Below are 18912 nucleotides of genomic sequence, written 5' to 3' on the forward strand. Positions count from 1 at the left end.
ACCTGTACAGGTAAATGTGTAAACTGAGTGTATGGCTGATGAGGGGCTCATAAGAATAACATAGCTCTGCCAGACTCGAGGCGTATATTCCAGGCTGATGAGGGGCTCATAAGAATAACATAGCTCTGCCAGACTCGAGGCGTATATTCCAGGCTGATGAGGGGCTCATAAGAATAACATAGCTCTGCCAGACTCGAGGCGTATATTCCAGGTGGCTGCAGGTAGATATGGCTGCCACATTAGCTAAAAGTAGAACAGAAAGCACACAATGAAGAGAAAGGCACGCCGCATAGTGAACATGGCTGTTTATAGAGCCGCTGCATACAAATAATGCATAGATAAATGAACTCTTACTAACACGTTGGCATTTAGTCACACATACCACATACATACTTTTTGGCCGTAAAAAAAAGTGACTTTTTTAATTACAATTGGTTTTACAAAATAATCTTTTAAGTTAAAATATGCAAAGCTATTTTTAAAACAAAATATCTGCAAAGGATGTTCCTTTTCCCATAGATCACTTCCGCCATTTCGTCTGATGCCAGAGTTATGGAAATGAGAGCCCCTGGGCAATGAAGGAAGGGCCCCAATATGAGCCAGATCCTGTGCCCTACTATTGGCACCTAATGCTGGCACCATGTTGCACATAGGAAGGGCCCGTAATGTCTGACTCTTACATGAAACACAAAGTGCTCTAGGAATATGCTGCTGCCACACTTTTAGGGTTCCTGTTTCATTCTGGACCCATCCTGCTACACTGATAGTGATACCCATGATGCACCAGAGCAGGGAGAGTATCACCGATCACTGGGGGCTACACTCTGCAAATTAAACTGCTGTGTCCAACTGGTGTTTGGGTAATTACAAGTCATTAAGGGATCAATAGGCCCTATTTTTCCCGCAGCGCTTTCCAAAACAAACACAGATGACTATGGCGGAATGTGAGCCCTAATAGCTGTAAATGGCCATGCAACATGGAGACATGATTTTTCAGGGTGCCAGTAAGTGGCCACACGGTTGGATGAGTTCTAGCCTGGCTTCTGGGTATCGGCCCCATACTGCCTGTAGTTAGCAGCTCTAGGTTAATAACTAAGGACACGTACACGAGGGGACTGGAAGTTGTGGCTGGACGGTGTATTAGGGTCTGTTCATTGTCTGTCAGCTTAGCTGGGGAATGCTCAGAGTGGCAGCGTTTACATCATGCCGGTCACAAGCTGAATACTCTGGTGGTGTTTACATTCTGACCGAAATAACTGACAATATGTCTGGGACGAGGCACTTAAGTTAATGTAGGGCCACTGAACCCATTAGGGGAGCCATTTGGACATTCCCATAAGTGACTAGTAAGATCCAGCTAGCTTAATATGACTTGTAGCCTCTCAGATCAGAAGCCAAATTGTCTGACTGAGTGATTGTTTCTTGTACCAGCTGGCAGACAGAATGGGCACAGACATGTCCCACTGATGGCTTCATTTGGCTAATATGAAAGTCATCATATTACCAATATATTAAGAACACATGGAAAAGTACTAATTAACAATAAGTATCCCCTATTTAAACATTCCCATGTAAGATAATGGGAGTATAAAGCATTTCCCTCTCCAGTCTGTCTCCTCTCAGTAGAATCGGGTAGAAGACAGCAGTGAGTGTATTGCCCTCATTTCAAGGACACTTGGCTGCAAACACAAACAGTGAAGAGCGGCCAATACACAGGGGCCAATACACGGGGGCCAATACACGGGGGCCAGGGGAAGGGAGACCATTAATCATAGAAAGTCTTTTCAGCAGGTACAGCCCCTGACAAGGTAAAACTATTCATTTCCCTCCCTTATAAAATGTATGGATTATTGATTGACTGAATGCAGATACCGGTGATATCCAGGAATTATTACAGATTCCCAGATTCCTTTTATAAAGACTAAGCCCAGACTGCTCACAAGCAGCCAATCACTCCCAATGTCCCACTTTATAGTTACTGCCTACTATATAAGAGACTATATAAGGGGTTTCTGGTGACAATTTGTGGGACTATATTACCATTCGCAATAGAAGGGCAGTTACAGTAACCAAATGGGGCCTCATGTATAAGACAGGACAGAATGCTGAATAACTGCAAAAAATACATAGGCATCAAATTCACACACAACTTCTCACAGGATGCTCTGAGATATTGCGTTGCTGGACATACAATCTACGTGGTTCCTTGGGAATTACTATGACTTTCCTCCTCCAACTCAGACATTAGGGGGCCTGTATTCGTATTAAGGCCACACCAAACGTCCCTCTCCCTACAGATTTCCAACACACTATAGAAAGACAGTTATACTTTCCTTTGTTACCAGTGCCATAGTGTTTCTGCCAGTCCCTGTATAATGTACACATACAATGCACTAACAACCAGCAAAAGTTTGCAATAAAGCAATAGGGCTACTGACCTATGTGGCATCAACAGAAGGACAGTGTGGGCATATTTACCATCTGTAGCATGAGATCTATTCAATTTCTATTTCAGCACAACCATGTATCCTATTGATATAGGGGATAATGTACCCCTTCCCGCACTGGCATTTATGTCCTCTGGTAGTGACCAACATGCGTGTCTATTGCCTGCAGGCATTCATGGCTCCATACCATACAACTCTCAAACACTTCCTGTCTATAACAGGAACAGCAGCATCTGGCTCAAATCTTGTGAGCACCATGATTCTGCCTTAGGAAATTCTGGTGGATTTGTGGTCACAAGGTTGCATGGAATTTAAACAAGTAAACTCCAGCTCCACTCCCCAGTACTACATCAGTTTTTGGTATCAATGTTCTAGCTGAACAATAACCTCTGATAGGGTGTGGAACCTCTGACAGTATGTTGAGCAGCCACCAACTTCACTGTGCAACTTTGCATTTTGCCCACAAGTACGAGAGAACAGGATGCCCCTATTAGCACCTACTGTGCCCTCCAGATGTTCTTGAACTACATGTCCCAGCTTTCTCTAAATGCTGGAGCTGTATTTCTGTAACTACAAAGGACTGCAGCGTTTACTACACAGCCTTGGGTCTTAGTACAGCCCTGGGCAAGGACAACATGTCTGTGTGCATTTAGCCATAGTATAATATTAGTTTCATTCTCTTCAGATTTTTATGCATCTAAAAAAATAACGAGTATAATGTGAGTGCTTATGTACATAAACCCGCTGAGCCAGGACTGTTGTGTTTGGGCTAAACTAAGTACAGCACAGATAAACTACTTGTATCAGTCTAAAACTGGGGTATTCCTACAGACTTGCCCTTTACTCCATGGGAAATAGGAATCATACAGCTACGGTGCAACAAGTTCTTTAACTAAATACCATTCCATGTATTTTAGAACATTTAAATATATATATCCTATTTCTCCAGGTAAATCTGATTTGCATAAAACATTTAAAGGTAAAACCTTGCACACGAATGTCACCTTTAATATGCCATAGGCAGTGGTACCCTTAGAATTCTGGGGGATCTTCCTTATTTAATATTTTTGGAATAGTTCTCATTTTGATAGACTTCTGGTTGCTAGGGTCACTGACACAAGCAAACATACAGCAGTACAAATGGCATACTGAAATGAATACACAGATCATTTATGAAAATAAGCATCTGATCTCAAATTAAAGGTTGTAACAATAAGGGGACCCTGTGTCTCTGAAGCTTCTGTGGTTACACTGCCCTGAGCAGCATGGAAGGCCAATAAATAATACGCAAAGTGCTGTGGAACTCCTAGTGCCAGCTGCCATATCTTTTTGCACCAAGTTTTGGGGGGGCTAAATGTTGCTGTGGGGTTCCCCTACTGTACACATTCAATCAGCTTCCCGTTTGTAAGGGCTACTAGACTTGGCAACCATATTTGTAGAAACACAGACTAGAAATGGGAAGCGGGTCAAAAGCTCCCAATAGAGAAAGAGCAAACTGGCTCAGATTAGCGCTGCCTACAACATCCCGGAAAGCTGCTTATAAGGTGAAACCCTCAATTCATAGAAATCAAATTCTTTGGGTATGAAAATCATTAAGTGCCATGGGGTCCTGGTTAGAGGGATTCCAGGGAGTGACTTTGGCAACACCTTCCATCAGGTAACAGTACCTCCACTGTGGACATGATCACAGCAATGAATTATTACATTTTCAGCGATGAAATGAGGCAGTGAACTAGGGGGATGCCGAGTAATCCTTAACATGGAAGTACTCCGTGGCATTCACTACTAGGAGAGTGCAGAAAATCTCATCTCGTCATGAAATGTTCATCGTATTTACAATCTGAAACAGACTATCCAATGCATGTAATGACAACCACTGACAGGGAAAAGGAAAAGTTATGAGTAGATATATATTTGAATTCATGCTTCTTTTTGCAGTACGCCATGGTGTCGGAGAACAAGAACATGCTCGTCGAACGTTGGGAAAGGGTAAGTTCTCTGGAGACAAAGCAGCAGAAAGATGGCCGTACTGCGGTGCTGTCCTTGAGTGCGCTACTGTAATTCCAGTGACGATATTATACTCGAGTGTTCACAATTCAGCCCTTCGCTTGCAATTATGGCATGTCAGCAACGGGACGTTTCTGTTTCAAAGTGTCAATAAGGGACAAAACCCCGCGTTTTACGCTAGTTGTAACTCTCCGGGTCACAGAGTCTGACGGGGGAGGTGGAGGCTGTGCCTTCTGAGAGGGAGGTCTGGCAACCAGGCACTTCTGGTACCGCAACTGCCGAAAGGAACAGAGTGTTAATGGTGCAGTAACCCATACATGGAGCAATGTCAGTGTATAGGTATGGGACCTGGGGTTTTCTGTATAAGGGGTCTTCATACCTTAAATCTACTAATAAAATGTTTAAACATTAAATAAACCCAATAGGACTGATTTGTCTTCACTATTTCTAGCTCAGTTGGGATCAAGTACAAGCTACTGTTCTATTATTTGGATAATGGGTTTCCAGATAATGGATCCCATACCTCTACCTATTAAACCGGAGAATGCTAGAAAGGTTGTCATCACTTGAGCCCATCCATGTTTGTACCGTGCAGAATTATCCCAGAATAAAATGCTGATGCCATATTTAGTAAACTTTGGCCCTGCTATGGTAACAGGGAGACTTCAGGGCTTAAAGGAACAGTAACACCAAAAATTAAAACGTTTTAAAGTAATTAAAATATAATGTGGTGTTGCCCTGCACTAAAAGTTGTGTGTTTGTTTCAGAAACACTACAGTAGTTTATATAAATGATCTGCTGTGTAGCCCCAGGGGCAGTCATTCAGGCTGGAGAAAAGGAGAAAAGGTGCAGATAACAGATACGCTCTGTAGAATATAATGGGGGTTTATCTGTTATCTGCTAAGTAACCTGTGCCTTTTCTCCTTTGAATGGCTGCCCCCATGGCTACACAGCAGCTTATTTATATAAACTATAGTAGTCCTTCTGTAGCAAACACACCAGTTGTACCAGTGCAGGGCAACAGCACATTATAATGTAATTACTTTTATACACTTTCATTTTTTGGTGTTACTGTTCCTTTAAAATACTTTTAGTGCTTTTAAAGTAAACATGTAGACATGTGGGATGACTGGCTCATGAGTTATTTCTCATTAGCTATTCTACAGAATTGCCCCATTTTACTTTGAATAAATGTGAAAATCTTGTAGCTGACCTACTTTGCCAAGCCCTCACATCCAAACATCATCTGCTCTCTCCTTACCATTACCCATAACTCTCCTCCAGAGAGCCTCTCCTGCGACTATGCACCATTTCCCAAGAGTATTCAGGCAAATTGCATTCGTCTCGAGTGAAGATCTGCACATCTCATAATCATTCTTTATCTTGCAATTATTCTTCTCTACAAACATAACAATCAGGGTATTGCCTGCTGCCTGCACTCTGGCTCCCTACTCGCAATATGTCCATTTATACCAATGAGTAGATAGAAAAAAGGCTTTCTCCATTGACCGCTGCAGCAGCTGTAGTGCTCATAAATAGCTAGTGCTTTTATAGGGGTAATATACCCAATAAGTCTAATATACAGGGCTTGCGCTCAATATACATTTTGCCTAATGCTTTCAATAAGAAATATTTATGCTTTAGGAATGTTTGCATGCAGTAGATTGAGGTTAGAATGCAACAACCGCATTTTAAATTATTTTGACGATATAAAAACAAGTTATATCTATGGATTTTTTTTATGTTAAAGGAAAACTATACCCCCAGAATGAATACTTAACCAACAGATATATTTATATTATGTTAAGTGACCTACTAAAGAATCTCGCCAAACTGGAATATATATCAGTAAATATTGCCCTTTTACATCCTTTTCCTTGAGCTGCCATTTAGTGATGGGCTGTGTGCTCCCTCAGAGATCAGCTGACAGGAAGTGATGCAGCTCTAACTGTAACAGGAAGTAGTGTGGGAGCAAAAGGCAGAACTCTGTCCTAGCATGTATGTGTGCCTTGGCTTGTTTGTGTGCACCATGAATTGTATGATCCCAGGGGGCAGCCTTAATTCTTAAAATGGCAGTTTCTATTTAGGATTACCCAATAGCACATACTACTAAAAAAGTATATATTTATGAACATGGTTTATTTAGATGAAGCAGGGTTTTCCCTATGAGTTTTTTTATGCAATATATTTTTATAGAGATACAAATCCTCTTAAAAAGATATCTAGATCTAAGCCCTTAGAGGTAGAGAGAAAGCGTACCCTTGTATAGATGTGGTCCGGGTGCTCATGCCCCAGACCCTCAGCATGGGGGAACCATATACTTGGAAGAAGTTAGGCAGGCACTCCGAACATTATTATTAATCATCATAGAGCCTATGATTAAGTGCCCAGATAGGCACGAAACGCGTAAGGCTTAGCATTTATGTGTATTCTTCAATAAAATACTTGTGATTTTACTTTAAACATTTGAGCTTCAATTCTACATTATTGGATGTTTCGGAGTGCCTGCCTAACCTCTTCCAAGTATTTCCTATATTTTTATAGAGACCTACATTGTTTGGGGGTATAGTTTTCCTTTAATTAATACTTAATACATTAATAATAATAATAATAATAATAATTACATTATAATTTATAATTTATAAAATTATATTATATTAAATTATATTGTATTTATTATAATTTAATTAATACTTAATTAATAATTACATACATACATAATTAAGGCAATAATGAAAGTACTTTTATTTTCCAACTTATTGGTTCTTTAGAGCACTGGAGGGGAAGGTATTAAATTCAATAGTCCTATGATAAATCCCTGAGTAATTAACTCCTCCTTACCTGTATTGTGAGACACAGGCAGCAGCTGGGGGGAAGGGAGGGGTTTGCTTATGCTGAACTCATTAACTATTTAAATCAACTTCTCCTTATTACAATAGGAGGAAAGGGGAGATAGTTAGGGTAACTGCAAAATAACCCCTTAGTGCTCTATGATAAAAAATAAATCAGAAAGTATGTAACTCTGATGCCCCAGGAAACAACAACTACTATGGTAGGATATTTACTTCTTTATTTGGGATTATGATAACCCATAGGTTAAGAAGTCCTATGTTCAATTACCATGCATGCAGCCTGGACGGCTTCGGAGACGCTTCCTGCATTGGGCTCACACCAAAACACGTGTGTCTCGAAATGCTGACTCCCAGTATCCATGATAAAGGCAAACGTATGAATGTCCTTTCCAACACCCATAAAGGACAGGAAGCGAACTCTGCATTCCACTATGACCTCTTCATCCTATTAAAGAGAGAACCACAGGTAACTCAATAGCAAGAGCTGTTTGGACTGTAGAGGGGAATTTTTTAGCCACCTTAAAAGGGAATTCCATGCCATCGCTATTAATGGCACATACACTTACCTCTCACTGACGATGGACTTCTGAGAAAGTGCCATAGTTGGAAAAATAAAATCATTTGCGAGTCAAAATCAAGCTGACACATGGGCCACTGATAATGACATATGGGGTTTCAGAAGATAATAGAAAATAATATCCTTTCACACAGAGCTGACATACAGCTAAGGGTACTTTATTTCAAATGATTTCCCTCTCCTAGGCCTCCCAGTTGGTTGGTACAGCGCTGCTCTAAAGGCTGAACCTTATCATACAAAAGCTAGTGAAATGTGAACGATGGGATTATAGAGCAGCAAGTTTATCAGGAGTAGCAGGGAACATCTGTAAAGGATTACTAAAGAGTCGGGCATTTCTGATAAGGAAATCATAGGACCCAATGCTATTACACGGAAAAGTTCATGCCCAACAAATGCAGCAACCTGGGAAAAGAACTGAGGCTGAATATTTTCACTTTTCAACAGAGTTCCATCTAAAATATCAATGTGTTTGGTGACATTTATCATCACGGGGACATGTTATAGGCAGGGAAATTGATTTACTGCTATGATAAATGGGCGCCCAATGCTGAAATTGCTAATATTTTATTAATGATCTTGAGTGTGGCACAGAAAATCTCAGCTTTCTATTTATTTATGATACATATAAAGGTCAGACCAGCACAACTAAGGGCTAATGTAGTAAAGTTGCAAAGTTTGTATATGTACAACAATAAATACCAACTGCTGATTAGTTGCTATGGGTTATATATCAAAAAATAAATAAATAAAAAAATTAAAAAAAAAAAAAAAATATATATATATATATAGTTTCCCAACATTGGCACTTGCTAGTCCAAAAGCAACGGCCAGGTGCTAACCCACAAATGACATCCAGTCCATAGAAAGCACTCACGGCATGAGAATCTATAAAGCAAGTCCTTTATTCAGGCACAATATCTATGCGTTTCGATCCCAATGGGATCGTCATCTGGGATCAGGGTCGGATTGGAACACATAGATATTGTGCCTGAATAAAGGACTTGCTTTATAGATACTCATGCAGTGAGTGCTTTCTATGGACTGGATATATATATATACGTACACCAACCCAGGAATAGGCAACCTTTTGTCTTCTACAAAATGCAGCTACCTAAATTGCACCACATGATTGGCCTTCAAAGACAAAGTGCTGGAGTGAATCTAATTACTATCAACAAAAGTGGCACCCACGAAAGGGAGGCAAGCAGAACGTTGCCTGTTTACAGATCAGCAGATACGTTCTAGATGATGTATTTCATTGAACATTGAGGTTTACTGAACCAGGACTGATAGCTGGAGCCAGAAAGGGCATGCAGTGTAATGTATTCATGTATCATTTTCATATTTAGGGCTTAAAGGTAAAGGCAACTTTCATGGAGCTTCAGTCTACAAAATGTTGTGAATAGAAAAATCTAATATATGATAATTTGCACATGGCAGTTTTCATTAAATTCACATACAAAAAGTCATTGGAATGCAAGACCTGATTTATTGGTCTAGTTCTGTCTTGTCTAGAGAAAGTGTTACAAACTGTGGCCCTTACTGACTGACATGCTATGCCAGATAACTCATTTATCATGTAGTTTGTTATCACCCAAAGAGAGCCATTGAAACATGCTGGCTGCCTGTCTAGTTAAGCTGTGATAGCTATAGATATATGTATCTATTTTCTCCTGAATTTGAATTTATTATCCTTTACTGCCATGCTTAGTGTGCACTGACGGCTCTCTCTAATATTCAACCTTCAGGTCATTTATTCTTCCATGATCTACATTAAGCGGTACCACTTCAGCCAATGAAATGACCAAACCATAACAGTCAATATAACATCACCTTTGATGACTGCATGTGAGTCTGCTGGGATCTGTCATCTAACCTAACTCTTTGAGGCTAACATTTCATTATGTGTCTACCCCCATAGGGTACATAATACATGAAATGAGAACCAACTTTTTGGCTCATCCGCAAACCTTGCCAGACAATAATGTTTGTAATGAGTAAAGCACCCAACTTGCAATCCATCATGTTGAGTCCCAAGTGGGGCTGTGCAAGCAGTTAATAATAATTGGGCAACTAACGTTCTATTGTTGTGCAAAATTTCCAGATAGCCTGCAGAGACAACACCTGGTACTGTCCTATGGGAAGGGTATTGCATTGCAGACTGGCATCTAATGGAGCCTCACCTTCTCTTTTATCACTGTCACTGTTGCATCAGCTACATTCATGATAACTGGAGTCCAGCTTTCCTTGACTGATGGGTTCAAAAGACTTTCAATGGCTTCATTCAGGATATCAATACCTAATAGAAAATGAACAGTACAAACATGATCACGTTATCCTTATTCTGATATTGACATTGGTATATATGGTTTATATATGTGAGTGTATATATAGGTCAGTGTGGGTCTGTGTGTGAGTGTATAGATAGGTCAGTATGGGTCTGTATGTGAGTGTATAGATAGGTCAGTATGGGTCTGTATGTGAGTGTATAGATAGGTCAGTATGGGTCTGTATGTGAGTGTATAGATAGGTCAGTATGGGTCTGTATGTGAGTGGATAGATAGGTCAGTATGGGTCTGTATGTGAGTGGATAGATAGGTCAGTATGGGTCTGTATGTGAGTGTATAGATAGGTCAGTATGGGTCTGTATGTGAGTGGATAGATAGGTCAGTATGGGTCTGTATGTGAGTGGATAGATAGGTCAGTATGGGTCTGTATGTGAGTGTATAGATAGGTCAGTATGGGTCTGTATGTGAGTGGATAGATAGGTCAGTATGGGTCTGTATGTGAGTGTATAGATTGGTCAGTATGGGTCTGTATGTGAGTGGATAGATAGGTCAGTATGGGTCTGTATGTGAGTGGATAGATAGGTCAGTATGGGTCTGTATGTGAGTGGATAGATAGGTCAGTATGGGTCTGTATGTGAGTGGATAGATAGGTCAGTATGGGTCTGTATGTGAGTGGATAGATAGGTCAGTATGGGTCTGTATGTGAGTGGATAGATAGGTCAGTATGGGTCTGTATGTGAGTGTATAGATAGGTCAGTATGGGTCTGTATGTGAGTGTATAGATAGGTCAGTCTGGGTCTGTATGTGAGTGTATAGATAGGTCAGTGTGGGTCTGTATGTGAGTGTATAGATAGGTCAGTGTGGGTCTGTATGTGAGTGGATAGATAGGTCAGTGTGGGTCTGTATGTGAGTGGATAGATAGGTCAGTATGGGTCTGTATGTGAGTGGATAGATAGGTCAGTATGGGTCTGTATGTGAGTGGATAAATAGGTCAGTGTGGGTCTGTATGTGAGTGGATAGATAGGTCAGTATGGGTCTGTATGTGAGTGTATAGATAGGTCAGTGTGGGTCTGTATGTGAGTGTATAGATAGGTCAGTATGGGTCTGTATGTGAGTGTATAGATAGGTCAGTATGGGTCTGTATGTGAGTGTATAGATAGGTCAGTATGGGTCTGTATGTGAGTGGATAGATAGGTCAGTATGGGTCTGTATGTGAGTGGATAGATAGGTCAGTATGGGTCTGTATGTGAGTGGATAGATATGTCAGTATGGGTCTGTATGTGAGTGGATAGATAGGTCAGTGTGGGTCTGTATGTGAGTGTATAAATAGGTCAGTGTGGGTCTGTATGTGAGTGTATAGATCAGTGTGGGTCTGTGTGTGCGCACTGGAGTTTGCTTGGAAGGGGTTGAACTTGACAGACATTGGTCTTTTTTTAACCCAATGTAACTATGATTAGAAATTCCTCTGTATTGCTTTGCTAAAGCTGCCTAAGAAGTATTCTGTATAAGAAATAAAATACACAGCAAATGAACAGGCCATGACCCTATATACACTGTAGGAGCCTGCTCTGAAGGCACATGGGGCATTGAGATCACTGCTGCACAGAGAGAAACTCTTACAGATAATTTTCCTTTAAATGGTGCTTACATGTATACAGTAACTTACCAATAGGTTTAGAGACTGCCGTCATTCCCATATACTGAACATGAAACTTCTGCACAAGTTCTGTCTTTGGTGTTGGAAATTCTACTGCTTGGGAAGAAAAAAACTGGGATTAGAAAGGGATAACGGAAAAAAAAAATAAAAGTATGTGTAGCTTCTATCCGAGGAGATACAGGCATCATATACCATACACAGTCAGATTCTTGTGCGCAAGGATGGAGAAAAAATATTTGCTGTTATGAGACTACTGTATGGAAATGGAAATGAGCTAAACTGACTCATAGTAATAGCAACTGGGAGAACAAAAGGTAAAAGTAGAAGGGTAGAAGGATGGAGAGGTCTAGAAAAGTAAAAATGATTTGTGGTCTATGCAGCCTATAGGAATATGGAAACCATCATGGAGTCAGCTGGATTGTATTGATGCCATTAAACACCATGTATGGCTCCACCTAGAGAACGTGATCAGACTTCAAGTAAATGGTCTAAACTGGATCTATAAAGTCACACTGACACCTACTTGTGAGCTGGATCTGACCACAAGGCTGTTAAGGTGGCCATACACGGACCGATTTTTTACTTACAAACGACCGATTCCCGAACGATCCGATGCTATCGTTAAGTTATCGTATAGTTGGTGGTGTACGAACGATCGTCGGCCCACTAAACGAGCCGACATTATCGTCCCCAAAATCGATCGGCCAGGTTTAAAAATTTTGGTCGTTTAACGATAAAATCTGCCAGTTGGTGTGAGTGTCAGACATTTGTCTTTCAACGATTGTTCTCTGCGCATGTCACAATTGCCAGCAGCGGAAGTCAACGACATCGATCGTATGTAGATGTACGATCGTAGGTATTTTACGATAATGATGCGACAAAATCTTTCCCGAATTATCGTTGCCCGTGGATGGCATATCGTATGGGAACTCGATCGCCATACGATCGTTTGTCGATATAATCGTTCCTCGCACAACGAGCGAAATCGCCTCGTGTATGGCCACCTTTAGTAGCCTAATTCAGGCCCATTTTATTATTGGCTTTATTATTAGCTGGACATGTATGTGGTACTCTCATTGTATCCAGCTTTCTTTTATGTTTTCAGAATCTGACACCTCAGCAGCTGCAGGTTTTAATGTGTGACTGGACTGAACTGCAGTTTTAAGTGTTCTGCACACCAATGATTTTAGCTAATGTATATTGATTAAAGCAGACCAACCTTTTTACCTTTCTAAACCTGTAATCTAATTTCTTTGAGACATCTGACCCCCAGAGACAAGGCTGGATGAAATTAAAGAGCTCAGAAGAAGAGACCACTTCTCATTTAGATTGGTAAGAGATTCTACAGGGCACATAACTTCTCCCCATTTATGGGTAACAGTGAACAATATACTATTTGCCTTAGGGCTGGGGAGGTCAGTGGATACCTATAATTATTCACTGCATAGTTTAAGAATTGATTGAGAGTAAAACCATAGTAGATCCTGTTAGTGAATGCACATTGTTCTACACTGGCCAATGGCATATATAACACATTCTGCTACTACTGGCAGCAAGCCTTCCGGCCTCACCTTGCAACGGGACATCTAGGCTGGCGTGGGGCCTCTCCTGCATAGAGCTGCAAGCCGTAGCTTTGGCATTTTTCCTCTCTGCCATAATCTGTTTGAAAAGGCAATTGCATATTGATCAGGACATGGCTGAAGGGCCAGCATTTTAAACCATTTCATGCATGAATTCACAAGCACAAAAAAATTCCACCATTATTTTTAACCTTCTCCCGACAAAGATGCAGTTTCTTAGTAGGGCGGGGACATAAATTATGCACAAATAAAGAGATACATGAATGCAACTGAAAATAAATACATCATAGAATCCCAGTGAGACACAATGAGACAAATGTACAAAAGAAAGATCTCCGTGGTCTATCTAAATCTGGCCACACCTGGGCTGACTTTGTGCAAATGTAATGGCTCAGCCCATGGGCCATTTGGTTGGGTATTTGTACGCTGTACACACAAATGGGAAATGTGCACATAATATGGGTGTGCCAGTCCCAAGTTGGCCAGAGACATGTGCATGCAGTGAATGCCATCCTTGCTTTGCCCAGTTTTGCTTTTTTGGCCAGTCACTGTGGTGCAATTGGACAATGGGTTTATTATTTAAGGCTGATTCTGGCCTTTCACACTCATTTGGCAGCTTACCTGCACATGTATGGGACCCTCCAACAGGCATAAATGATGAATACCTGCCCAAAAATTTTGGCACAATCACTACTGGGCAGGTTTGATTTTGCCGACAGATCAAGGACCGCATCAGCTTATAGATAGTCCTTGTCCTGACCAACTGTATAGCAGCTGTTGTGATGTAATAGTGTGGCCCTAGACCAGCCTGATAATGTCCACCTTAGGAGGTATATTATAGACAAGTGGATCTTATAATGTACAGACAGCTTTACAATGGGATATTGACTAATCTTATGAAAAAATGAATACAACTGGCTAGCTTAGATCTCCATAAATGCAATGCAGCAGCATGTTAAATGTGCAGCTTATAATGTGTCCCTAAAGTATGTATAAATCTATGCATCAGCAGATGTACAATGAATGAATTAATTAATAGCAACCTATGTTAAAAATAAAAATTATGTTTACGTAGCTAGTATTTTATAAATAAGACAGGACTAGATTAGCCAGACCAAGGGCCCAGGAAGAAGATTCAGGCCTCTCGGTTTAGAAAGGATATTTTGCAACTCAATCACTTGCGATACGTATACTGAATATCCTAACACAAACAGGGGTCAAGAAAAAAAAATCCCATAAAACCAACCTGGGTATAGTCAAAAGCTAGCATGCCCTGCAATATATCCACCCAGCATTACAGGCAAAATAATGACCCGTCCCCTTCATCTTTGCTTCCCTCTTACCTTAGAACAGATTTCGTGAAGACTTGTAGCAATTGCCTTAGCTGGTGTGTCACATCGGAACACGTGACATTTTAATATTCTTGTATCCTTGTCTCTTGCAACATAAGCAAAGTCCCTGTGCAGAAAAAAATGAGGAGTTTAAATATATAAAGAGGAACTGACATTCAGTGGTGTAACTATAGAGTGGGTGGTCCCCAATGTTTTTTACTGGTAAGCTACATTCAAATTTAAAAAGAGTTTGGGAGCAACACAAGTATGAATAAAGTTCCATGGATGCCAAAGAAGAGCTATTTGGTAGCTCATATGTGGACTGGCAGCATATAGAATGCTCTGTTTGGCATTACACCACTTTTTTATTCAACCAAAACTTGCCCCAAGTCAGGAATTAAAAAATAAGCACCTGCTTGAGGCCACTGGGAGCAACATCCAAGGGGTTGGGGACCAACCTGTTGCCCCCGAGCCACTGGTTGGGGATCACTGCTATAGTGGAACTGAAGTAAATGCTTAATAATACTTTTTCACAGATAAAAATGTAATAAATGGTTTATGAGCATGCTTCCTCAGCCTAACAACAGCCCACCCACGCTGTGTGTCAGTAGTACAGAGCAAACTGCTCACTCAGGCTGCTGCTTGGAGAAAAGTTAGCTTGTAGAACTCATAAATAACAGATAAACATTATATATATATATATATATATATATACTGTATATACACACATAGTAATTAATAAGAGGAACAGTGCCCCATTAAGTCCACATACTGAAAACTATTTCAGAAACTAAGGCCAAAAAGAGACATTAAGAACTGGTTGTAAGAGGTGAACTTTATAACAGCAGGTAGCACGCTGGCCCAATAAGTCTGCCCAGTCCCATGCAATTCAGACACAGACGTCCCATTCCCAGGATTAGGGGTAGCACTAAGCCTATACCCAAAGCTTTTACTTTTACTCTCTGTACAAGCTAACAGTGTACATTTATTACCCTGATGATAAAACGCCACTATGGCTGCCTGGCACCAGTGATAAAGACGTGAGCTGCTCAGAGATGCATATATTTCGGGTGTTAGTCATTGCAAACTGTAATTGTGTATTTGCCAGCAAGGAAGCATATAAAATATGGCACCCTGAATTGTGCATTGCAAATGAGCAGAACTCGGGTGTAATAAATCTCCACATGCAGCTTAATTGGAAATCCAGTGCCTTCATTGAAATGCAAGGGGTGCAGCGCTGTGCTCATAAACACTGCGAGCGGCTGGAAATCCAGCTCTGTGTTATGTGGAAGACAAGAGCAAATGCACTCTGTGCCTGATCTATATTTCATACTTGGTGAGGATTGGGGCAGGCACAGCATTCTGCTAGAGGCCATGCCGGGGGCCCCCCACTCATACACAATGCTTAGATCTAGCCAGAGCATATTCAGGGCATGACTGCTACTTGTGACAATTCCCATTGCTGTCGGTCAGAACTGATATGGCCACATCCCTGGTCACTGGATAGCCACTGCTCAGCAAGGGCTTGATTTCTTATTTTATATACTGGAGAAGGGTGGGCCAGATGTGGTCCTCTAAAAGATTTTTCTAACCCCCAGCAGATCTCAATATACCATAAGAGATCATTCTTTTATAATAATCCTGCCCCCCAACTATGTGATCCAGCAGAAAGCATGGCTAATTAAGGATAGCTCTAGTCAAAACTGTTGTACAAGTACAAGCTTCTGTCCGATTACATCCTTGGGTATAACAGAAGCTATTTAGTATTCACTGATAAATGGGCAGTAATGGTGTGCAGTACATGGCAATGTCACAATGCCTAGAAATCTCTTATAAAGAGCTGTAAGATGCCTCAGTGCGCTTTAACATTATGTTAATCTTTGTAGCCAGAGCGCTGGGAAGAATAAGGCTCCTTAATGTGCCATTGGTCATTGTGAGAACAGGAGAATTGTGATGGGAATGCCTAACACTACCTTTGTTTACACTGTGCTTTATTAGAAAGCTGTAAAGGGTAAGTAATGTGCCTATCAGTCTTGCAGACATTACAGCCCTCCTAAAAATAAATTATCCAAGGGCAAAAGCACCGTTCTCTAACAAATTGCACTGTGACTTGGCTGTCTAGGAATGTTAATTGAGAATTTGCTTCAATCGATGGGGCTCCCGAGGGGCTCCTGAACATATCTGTCCTTTCCAGGAAATCACGGAGGGGCCAGTGAGCAGCATGTCAGCATCAACACGCTTTCACCTTGACCTTTCCACAGGAGCACTCGGCAGCCATAATAGCTTGATTACAGTGCCAAACCTTGCGGCTCGCTGGGGTCACTACAAACACATTGCACTAAATGGGGATGTGAGTGCCGCTGGGCTGGGATTATGTGACTACATACCTTGCTGCTGCCAACAACACCTATCTATTTACCCTTTATCCTTTCACCTTTATCCATGGAGCACAGTTTAATCAATTAAACATGTTATTGGTAAGTAGGCTATATAACTATGTATAACTATAGGGGGGGCAGATCCCACCTGTCTGGTATGGGGGGGCGTTAAGGCATATATTCATACAACCTAGGATGCCCCCAAATATTATTGTTTCTGGGGAACACAGGCAGATACAGTTATGTTCCTGATTATAGGGTGCAAAATTGCTCCTGGTAATCCATTATTTAATTGGTGCTTGCACTCCGACTGTACTCACCATCTTTATGCCCATTGTGCCTTTGTAAATGCATCTTGTGCAAGGTGCAGAGCTCACAGGAACAAATGAACCCTGTACTTTACACTTGACTGAAATACATGGCTCTTGCTGAACCCTGCAACTGCAGGAATATCATGCCAGTAAACAGGGGTTCATGACCATACACTGCCTGCATTCTGCCCCTTACATGCCAGGCATAACTATATGGGTGATATTCGCTACTTGGTCTTTGTGCTTTCAATGACACTAGTTTCTAATGCAGAAGCCATGCACAGTACACAGTATTTAGTGGGGAATATAAGTGTTTCCCCCCCCCATATTCTGTGCTGTACATACTGTGACTGCTGCTTGAAAATGTGCATTATGTGTGCTGCACAGGTATGCAAACAGGTAAAAGGGGCATGCTCTCATATCTGGCAGCAGGGCTGGAACTTGGGGTGGGCAGAAGTCAAGGAGCCTACAGTGCCTGAGACTGAGATAGAGCCAAGGAGCCTACAGTGCCTGAGACTGAGATAGAGCCAAAGAGCCTACAGTGCCTGAGACTGAGATAGAGCCAAGGAGCCTACAGTGCCTGAGACTGAGATAGGGCCAAGGAGCCTACAGTGCATGAGACTGAGATAGGGCCAAGGAGCCTACAGTGCATGAGACTGAGATAGAGCCAAGGAGCCTACAGTGCCTGAGACTGAGATAGGGCCCAGGAGCCTACAGTGCATGAGACTGAGATAGGGCCAAGGAGCCTACAGTGCCTGAGACTGAGATAGAGCCAAGGAGCCTACAGTGCCTGAGACTGAGATAGGGCCAAGGAGCCTACAGTGCCTGAGACTGAGATAGGGCCAAGGAGCCTACAGTGCATGAGACTGAGATAGGGCCAAGGAGCCTACAGTGCATGAGACTGAGATAGGGCCAAGGAGCCTACAGTGCATGAGACTGAGATAGGGCCAAGGAGCCTACAGTGCCTGAGACTGAGATAGGGCCAAGGAGCCTACAGTGCATGAGACTGAGATAGGGCCAAGGAGCCTACAGTGCCTGAGACTGAGATAGGGCCAAGGAGCCTACAGTGCCTGAGACTGAGATAGGGCCAAGGAGCCTACAGTGCATGAGACTGAGATAGGGCCAAGGAGCCTACAGTGCATGAGACTGAGATAGGGCCAAGGAGCCTACAGAGCCTGAGACTGAGATAGAGCCAAGGAGCCTACAGTGCCTGAGACTGAGATAGAGCCAAGGAGCCTACAGTGCCTGAGACTGAGATAGAGCCAAGGAGCCTACAGTGCCTGAGACTAAAACTGAGTGAAAGCCAGGGGGCCTGTAAAACCTGAGGTTGAGACTAAGAGAATGAAGGGTCCTGCTGACAGAGAGACGCTGAACTTGGAGGTGTTCCAGTGTCTGGGCTATATATAAATATATATATGCTATGCAGAAGAACATATGACAGAGAAACAAAACCTCTGCCATGAAAGTCACAGTGCTAATTGGGA

General features: G+C 41.8%; 1 protein-coding gene across 1 annotated transcript in view; it reads right to left on the reverse strand.

Moving 5' to 3' along the window:
• Positions 1 to 290: 290 nt before the first annotated feature.
• The window catches only part of apbb2 (amyloid beta precursor protein binding family B member 2), a gene marked incomplete at its 5' end in the record, with an annotated part of 123399 nt that continues 104777 nt past the window's right edge, over positions 291 to 18912 (reverse strand). Inside the window, 6 exon segments of the mRNA NM_001123451.1 lie at positions 291 to 4729; positions 7575 to 7751; positions 10067 to 10182; positions 11838 to 11921; positions 13400 to 13487; positions 14752 to 14866. Of these exon segments, the coding sequence (NP_001116923.1) occupies positions 4562 to 4729; positions 7575 to 7751; positions 10067 to 10182; positions 11838 to 11921; positions 13400 to 13487; positions 14752 to 14866 (748 nt within the window). The 3' untranslated portion in view covers positions 291 to 4561.

The sequence above is a fragment of the Xenopus tropicalis genome, chromosome 1, assembly GCF_000004195.4.
Source record: "Xenopus tropicalis strain Nigerian chromosome 1, UCB_Xtro_10.0, whole genome shotgun sequence".
Taxonomy (NCBI): domain Eukaryota; kingdom Metazoa; phylum Chordata; class Amphibia; order Anura; family Pipidae; genus Xenopus; species Xenopus tropicalis.